Below are 8,642 nucleotides of genomic sequence, written 5' to 3'. Positions count from 1 at the left end.
GGAGTGAGTTGTTGCTTCTTCGGATTTGTCGATGAATTTGCAAGGAAGTGACCCATGCTTGCAAAGCTAATATCTATTTTTTTGTTCAGAAATTCAGAGAATCTTATTAGGCGGAGAACATAAACTTTCAGTGAGTTTTACTAAGGTCAATATTGTTAATTTATTTCTGACCTAACGACCATTTATTTTATCCAGAATAACGATGTTGGGGACAAATTAAATCGGCTTAGAGTTGGGATATTGTGTTAGTATAGATAGTTTAGAAGAACGAAAAACTGGTGTGATCTGTAGGTATTAATGTAGAAACCCCGCTACTTCACATTGTAAAACAAGTCTATGTATCATCGAATCATATAATTTATTTACTGCATCAATGAAGAATTCAAGCCGAAAATGCTATACATTGTATCAAGTATATTTTCGTGGGATATGGAGATGTATGGTGAATAAAAAAAGTGAGACCTAAAGTCCCACTTGGGTAAAATGCATTTTAAATAAACCACATTCTATATGAAAGTTATTATCGAGTATGCAATCCGAACTTGATTCATTGAAACAACGCATCATCGAGCTCCTGGCCGAGAATGCTGAAATTAAGGCTGAGAATGCCGAGGTTAAAGCCAAAAATGCTAAATTAAGGCAGGCTATGGAAGAGAATGAAGCCAGATTCATAAAACTAGAGCAGAGCGATAAAGAAAAGGCTGAGCTCATTGCAGAACTAAATTGTGATGTCGGGAAAATCAAACAGGAGCAAATTGCTATTAATATTTTGGTGCAAGACGGGACATCCGTGGTGAAATCTCCCACTCGTTCAGAATTACAGGTGACTTCCCAATCATCCATTTCGCCGCCTATTGAGGGTAACTCTGAGAATAGCTCTGATGTAACTCAACCCACTCATGCAGGGTCTAAATTATTGAAGGATAGACAGACCGATGAATTCCTGATTTCGGTAAGTAAGAAGAGGTTAGTGATATGATGAGACAACGCAATAGAGAGAAAAAACTTTTGTGTGGATCAACATATTCAAGCCAAGATCAGGATAAGCTCTCAATTTTCCAGAATAATTTCTCTATGCCCCTAGAAGATTCTGCGAAAACTGAAACCAATACAAGCAGTTCGCAATCATCAATCAAATTGAGTATTTGTGGAGCAGGAGAAACTCAAGTACTACCCAAGGATATATACATGTTGCCAAAAATATATTAAACAAATCCCAAATCCCAAATTAATTATGGCATCCCAAATGTACAAATCCCAAATTATTATGGCATCCCAAAATAATTATGACATCCCAAATTAATTATATAACATTTTAAAATAATTATAATATTCTAAAATAATTATAAATTATAACATTCCAAAATAATTATGATATTTCAAAATAATTATAATATTCTTTTATATTTTAATTTTAAAAATCTAATTTCATAATATAATTATTATAATTTTATAATTTTAATTCAAATTTTAAATAAATTAATTAAGATATTTTAAATGTATAAGTCGTAATATTTCAAATTAATTATATTATTTTAAATTAATTATAGCATTTTAAATTATTAATTAATTATGACATCCCAAATTACGACATCCCACCGGAGAAAATAATATTAAGGCGCTTTTACTTTTTTAAATCGTTCTGTTGCACGAACAACTAAATTAGGAACAAGTTCGAAAATTTTATATAAATATCCGGGTTGTTTGCCCCGATGAAAATTTTTTTTTTCGTTTTATTGGTATAAAAATTCACACGAATACGCCAATCGAACTGGCAAGGGTTTGAGGTCAAATAGAAGTAATTTGCTGTCGTGTTTTGTCATAACGTGCCAACGATAACACAATAAAATGTCACTTTCAAACTGCGATACTTTAAACCGGAGAAAATAATATTAAGGCTTGGTAATGCGCTTTTACTTTTTTAAATCGTTCTGTTGCACGAACAACTAAATTAGGAACAAGTTCGAAAATTTTATATAAATATCCGGGTTGTTTGCCCCGATGAAAATTTTTTTTTTTCGTTTTAGTATAAAAATTCACACGAATACGCCAATCGAACTGGCAAGGGTTTGAGGTCAAATAGAAGTAATTTGCTGTCGTGTTTTGTCATAACGTGCCAACGATAACACAATAAAATGTCAAATGGTTTGATAAAAAATGATTCAGCGGATAGTTATTATGGCGGAAGGTATGATAACGTATGACACATCGTATCAAGGCAATGACTCAAAATTTGATTTTTTCACATATATATATATAACGCGTCTCCCTACAATTCATAGTTACCAAAATTTCCAAGCTCTTTCTCTCTCTTACTTTATAGAAATATGGCCAGACAAGTATTACCTTTTTTTGTTCTAGGTACCGCTAAAAAGTCAACCGTGACCATTTGCGATCATAACGCCATGCCTGATGACATTTATACTGTTCCTGCTAATACGCTCACATACGATCATATCAAGAAAATGATATGGAGTACAATCAAGAGTAAAGAAAGTGCCGGTAAAGCTTGTGAACTGGAATTATATCATGTTAAGATTCCGTGCAATGAAAAAAACTCGAAGTTGTGTGAACTTAATGAAAAGTATCGTAATCAAACTGACATTACAAATGAACTTGGCGAGGAATTGGACCCAACTGATTATTTTAAAGGAGAAGATTGGATCTCTGAACCTTCGTCCATCCATTTTATCATCGTGGAACCACCACCGCCCGCCACCACTGGTAAGTGTCTCCCAATGGTTTACTTCTCGAACAAAGTTACCTTTTTTGTAACGATAACTAACTTATTTTATTTCTTATTCGCTTTCACTTTAACAGACGCACCCAAAATCAAGGGAATATCAAGACTAGGTATAAAGCCATTGTCTTTTAACTTTCAAGCTAATGTACATTTGATTCATATTATTTTCCTATTTTGCATTGAATAGGAGGTCTTGGAGGAACAAAGATGAAAAAAAGGGAAGATGGTTTGGGCTACGAAGGTCTTGATCTTACTCACATTGATAATATATGTCAGAGAAAGTCAACCATTAAGAGACTGCTTTATGATCTATTTAAGAAACGTATTATTCTAGTTCGATCGCCACCAATGGCTGGCAAAACTTCACTTGCACAACTATTGGAGTATAACATTCTTCAATCTGACGAAGCGAAGAAAGGATTTAGATGTGTATTTCGTATTTCTTTAATGTGGATGGTAAAGCGTGGAATGGAATGGACATTTACAGAGGGGTTTAAAGCGCTTATGGGCATGGAATGGGGTGAATTTATACAGCTATGTAGAGATAGCGATACTGATGTAGTTTTGATAGTTGATGAGGTGCAGTTAATTTATAAGCCACAGAATGAAAGTGAACCTCGTAATGGTGGAAACATTTTTTGGGAAACATTTAAAGAAGTGAATCAATACTTGTCAAATTTGCACATAGTAGCATTTGCTTCTTATGGACATTACGGCGCCTACACTGTTCATGGAGATCATTCAATTATGGATATTTCGCCACCATCTATTCTTCATAAAGACAATACATGGGGATTTGCAGATGTTCGCTTCACCGAAGAAGAGTTTAGTGATTACTTTAATAAATTCTGTGAAATGCATCTTCAAATGTTGAAAAAAGATGACATTCCGTTTCTTCATAATTATGTACGTGAAATAACGGCTTTTCATCCTGGATTAGTTGCTTTCACTATGGACGAAATTATCAGAAGATTTGTCAAACGGCCTCATAAACTGGAATTTGGTGATATTTTTGCATATCTCAAATCATATAATTTTTATTCTCATCTTAAGGTAAGTAAATGTATATAAAATTTTGATAATTCTAAATGACCAAAATATTATTAACAATCTGTACACGATGTATTCAGGGTATTCGTGCTACTCCGCAAGTTAATGATATGTCAAGCGAAGAGATGATGATTATTGATAAAGTGCTTTTTAAAAAAGGTCTTAAAATTCAGACCAACAGGATTCCATGCAATGGTCGAATTATTAAGACAAATGTTCTTGTTGATATTGGAGGAAAAATAGGTCGTTCAGTTCTTGATTTTCCTGCACCATTGCTTAGAGCTACATACCTTCAAGATCGTTTTGGTTATGTGGTACGATCTGAATCGCCACCTAAAACATTCAAAGATTTTATCAAATCGGTATTCACAAATATGAACCCAAAAATATTGCAGAATAGCAAGGGTAAAGGCAAAGATGGTCGACTTTTTGAGCGTGTGTGGCAAATGGAGTTCTACCGTGCTTCATTGCAAGTTCTTCCCGAAGACATCTATCCTTCTGTAGATGTTGGAAAAGTGTTTGGATCAAAGGGATATGTGGATTTTTACGTAAATGATAAGCGTCACTGGGCTATTGAGCTATTGAGAGACGGAGTAAAGTTAAATGAACATCAACAAAGATTTCAAAGAGGTGGCATATATGTTCCTATCCTTAAACACACAAAACAGTGGGCGATCATCGATATTCGAAATAGTAAGATGGAAGCTCCAGAGTCAGAGAAACGTAAAAGAAATGATATTTATGTTATTTGTGGCGAAAATTTTGAATCTGTTCAGCTAATATATCCTAATGGAAATAAAGAGGATATTCGATTACTAGGCAAAGAAAATTTGCTTGGGTATGATTTATCAGAGTTTTTAGATTATCAAGATGATCAAGTGGACAAAATGGAAATTGACTCCTAATAAATACTATTGATCATTCGATTAATAGAATCTTTATTTTATTCAATATCATGCATGTTTAATAAAGTAAAAAAAATTTATGAGCTAGAAATATTGCATTGCGAATTTTTTATTAATACATGCGACAAAAAATAAATACAATGCAAACCCGTGATACATGCCAGTTCTATGCTAAATAGTGTACATTCATATGTTGACAAAATCCAGATCCTAATTCAATTTTCCGCAAGATCGCCCGTTGACCTTACCCTTTTTATTTCTCTTGATCCCTCCCACTTTGTGAAGGTATCACCGGCTTCTGCGCCTCTTCCAGTAGCGATATAATATGACAAAGGACTCTCTCCGCCTTGTCTTCCATATCTTCATCTTAGTACGCAAATAAGGGGTTCGATAACTCGAACGACGGTTTCACTTCACTGTCTAGCGTTCATTCCATGAAATATCATTTTTCCGCATCTGTTATTATTACCCCCATATATTATCTATATCGTCATGTTTGCTTTTTTGTGAGATAGTGAAGACAATCTGAACGGCGACTGTGCATCTTTTTTCGGCAAAATTTCAAATAAAAAAAATCACGTGCGCGTGAACAATTGATCACTTTTGCCAAGAAATTTCCGAGACATTATGTCCCGGAAAATTGCCAAGAAAATTTTTTATTAATTCATGCGAAAAATAAATACAAATGTTCGGGACTTTGCCCGGGATACATGATGTGCTAATTACGGCTAATTATTTTTTTGAACGATAACCCTCTATTCTAACCCTCTTCCTTTCTGGCTCTTCTTCCGCACATGCCCTATCTTTTAACAAACCCACAATAATGCCCAAAACCTTTCTCACATTCTTACACAATGACTGGTATTCCTCTGAGTTTGGGTCTAAAGCCTTCTTTATAAATTCGATCGAATACGCAGTATCACTTGCCTTATATATTTTTCCGGGGCTATATAAAAGGAAATGCCAGTCCCGACCTGTTGTGACAATACCATAGAGGTAATCGAAATCATCATCGCCCCGCTTTCTCTTTCTCTTGTTCGTCTCGCATGCGCTCTTAAGCTGTTTGATATTCTGAGCGATGCCTACAGGAACCTTATGTTGTTTATCCTCCGTGATACAGATAAGGTCTTCAGCCTCCTATCCATATATTCCATAGTTCGTGTTAGTGGTAAGTTAACATAATTGCGAGTATAGCTGGAATAACAAAAAAATTTTACCTTTATTGCAAAATCGACCCGGCCTCGGCTTTCTTCACCAACTATTCCATACTGAGGACGCATGCTAAGCTCCTTGTCTGTTATATCCATGACGATATGGATGGAAGCGTGAAGAAGCGCTACGACATATTCATTTCGCATAGCCTCCAAGCTGTCTGGCTGTAAAGTTCCGTACTGCCCAAAATCTCTTCCATGCAACGCTACTTTATTGCTATCTTGAATTTCATATGTTGGGGGAGAAAAGAGCGGGATAGAATCTATACCATCGGAGTCAAGACCATATTCCGCTAACACCTCACTCAAACTGAGGTACGACGAGAACGCTTTTAATTTTTTATCCTTACACTCCTTAGCGAAGTCCGCGAGTCTTTTCGCCGGTCCCATTTCCAACCCACAATGTTCAAACTCTTCTTTGCTCGTCTTAAGGAAGTCACGACCCATTATTTTTCGCTTGCGAATTATCTCAAAGTCATCGTCGTTAAGACCCAAGTCTTCCTCCTTACGTAAGAAGTCGATAAGAGCCTCCGTTTTATATTTTTTAATTTCATCCGCCAGAGCGACCGTCTCATTTCCAGCAACAGAAGTTGAGGTGGAAGCTGGAGTATAAGGTGTACTAGTTTCAGACATAGCGCTTTTATATGGTTATTAGGCTCGGACAAAAAAATAGTGTTACTTTCCGGAGTGAGATAAAATTCTGGGATGGGAAAAACAAGCGCTAATATATGTTTTTATGTCGCACAGGCATTACATCATTACACGTGACATTTTTCAAGATTTACGAAAAGAACATAATATATGCTTTATTTAAAAAATAAAAAAACCTTGCCGGAAGGGTCCCAGAGGGACCAAGCCGGCCTACATTACATAAAAATTGCGAATATATCGCTACATGATACAGAAAATTATTTGGGGTAAACAGTGAAATGGAAGTGCTCTGCTTTAGGTTCCTCAGTAAAAATATCAATAAAATCCTCATGCATGTCCATTTCCATTTCAATAACGCTTCCGGCTCGAATTATACAAATTTTGAGAGGGATTTTATTAAATAGTGCCCCCAATCTACTTTGAATTGCAGTCTCGAGATCACTATAACGATCACCTCTGCGAATTGTAATTGATTGCATTACTTTAATGCATGGAATATTCATAAGTTTGCCTATAGGAACGATAAGACAATTGATAGTAATGTTATTATCGTCCATTTCGACTCCTAAATGCAAGAATCCAATAGTGAGAAAATTGCTTGGCCCACTCGCATTAAAGAACATATACTGTACATACCTTATTTTGCGTTATTTTTTACGGAAATGTTTTTTGCAGAAAGTTGGCTGAACTTTCACATACCATTCTTGTTGGGAAAAAGTTAAGGAGGTATGAGACATTATTAGCATTGTTGTCTGATGCCAAGAGCTCTATGAAAGCACATGCAAATGGAATCTCATACCTTTTTCACATGGAGATCTACCGAAAAGACATATAGTTAGTTTTACGCCTGGCAATCTCAGAATTGCAAGTCCCTCAGCCTTTCATAACATATGCTTTTACCAGCACTATTTACTTGTAGGGTAAGTCCTGTGTTGCAACTAGACGCTCTTTCATATTTTTCTCATGTTTATTTGGAAAAAATAAAGAATAAAGGTTAATATATTTTCTTTTTGAATGTATATGCAAGATTAATGTTACACGAGCTCTGTCTAATGATCACCTATTTTTGTCGCACATGAGTACATGTATTGAGGCTCAGCAAATTCTTCCGAGCTGGTGATCACTGCTCTGGACTTTGCTCAGGTTAGTTATCCAATGTATACCTCTCAATAAGTATTGTACCCCATTCAGATTAGCAATACTGGACTGACTAATATAATCTTTAAACCCAGTTATAATACCAGTCACCGATTCTTTTTTCACCTGAATAAGCATTTCTACCAATTCACGATAATAAACATTTTTTGCAATACATCTCATATTTTCTCATGTTAATCCACTATAGAATTCACTTCTAAAATGATCTTTACAGAGTTTGACAATATTATTACATTTTTTTGCCTTTAAACAGTAATCCACTATTGATTTTTCACCTTGAATAAGCAATCTACATCGGGGTTTCTCAATACCCTCCAGCCATATTTCTCATCAAAATTTATGTGAATAATATGGTAATTCTATTAGACTCAAAATATGTGGAAGATAGAAAGCATCAGAATGTATAAATATATAAAATAATGATGATGGATTTCTTACATTGGGCAGACTATATACAAATTGCTTAAGCGCTTTCTTTTTCCAATGCCTAACTGCCTTTGTGTTTCAATAGATTTTGATTTCACAAAAAAGATCATCCCATCCTTTCCACTCTGGTATAAATAATCCAGAATTCCCTTCATTATCCCATTCATATCTCAATCCATATTTTTTGGCTTCTATCTTGGTATCTATCTCGTCATCTGACATTTTGCTAGTAGATTGATTAAATATTTTCAATCAGAAAAATAGGTTAATTATTGCTTGTTTCTATTACACAGGAGTACATGCATTGTGGCTCAGCAAAAAAAAATCTTCTGAACTGGCGATCACTACTCCAGATTAATTAGATCGGTAGACTACCATCGGCTAGTATTCTATTCTTGATAATCGTCTGTTAGGTTGCCGGTATATCCAATTTAAAGTTTACGCCATAAATAATGCTTATTATATATTATATCTTCAAACAAAAAAAATCTTCTGAGC

The 8,642-nt window shown here is 35.0% G+C and overlaps 3 protein-coding genes across 3 annotated transcripts; 2 read left to right on the top strand and 1 right to left on the bottom strand.

Annotated features, from left to right (window-relative positions):
• Positions 1–646: 646 nt before the first annotated feature.
• Positions 647–1,209, top strand: OCT59_017171 (uncharacterized protein; the record flags this gene model as incomplete). Its single annotated transcript, XM_066146192.1, has 2 exons — positions 647–966; positions 1,032–1,209. The coding sequence occupies 2 exons, from the start codon at positions 647–649 to the stop codon at positions 1,207–1,209; spliced, it is 498 nt and encodes a 165-aa protein (XP_066003912.1).
• Positions 1,210–2,135: 926 nt separating this feature from the next.
• Positions 2,136–4,789, top strand: OCT59_017170 (uncharacterized protein; the record flags this gene model as incomplete). The annotated part of the gene is made up of 6 exons (XM_066146191.1): positions 2,136–2,198; positions 2,283–2,724; positions 2,821–2,853; positions 2,931–2,984; positions 3,078–3,796; positions 3,874–4,789. The coding sequence occupies 6 exons, from the start codon at positions 2,136–2,138 to the stop codon at positions 4,696–4,698; spliced, it is 2,136 nt and encodes a 711-aa protein (XP_066003911.1). The 3' UTR covers positions 4,699–4,789.
• Positions 4,790–6,692: 1,903 nt separating this feature from the next.
• Positions 6,693–7,549, bottom strand: OCT59_017169 (uncharacterized protein). Its single transcript, XM_066146190.1, has 3 exons — positions 7,360–7,549; positions 7,197–7,263; positions 6,693–7,125 (listed from the first exon to the last, which is right to left on the bottom strand). Exon 3 carries the CDS (start codon positions 7,115–7,117, stop codon positions 6,818–6,820), a length of 300 nt encoding a protein of 99 aa, XP_066003910.1. The 5' UTR covers positions 7,118–7,125; positions 7,197–7,263; positions 7,360–7,549; the 3' UTR covers positions 6,693–6,817.
• Positions 7,550–8,642: the final 1,093 nt, after the last annotated feature.

Source organism: Rhizophagus irregularis, chromosome 25, assembly GCF_026210795.1.
Source record: "Rhizophagus irregularis chromosome 25, complete sequence".
NCBI lineage: Eukaryota > Fungi > Glomeromycota > Glomeromycetes > Glomerales > Glomeraceae > Rhizophagus > Rhizophagus irregularis.
The sequence above is the reverse complement of the archived record's forward strand: the minus strand, read 5'-3'. Positions and strand labels throughout refer to the sequence as shown.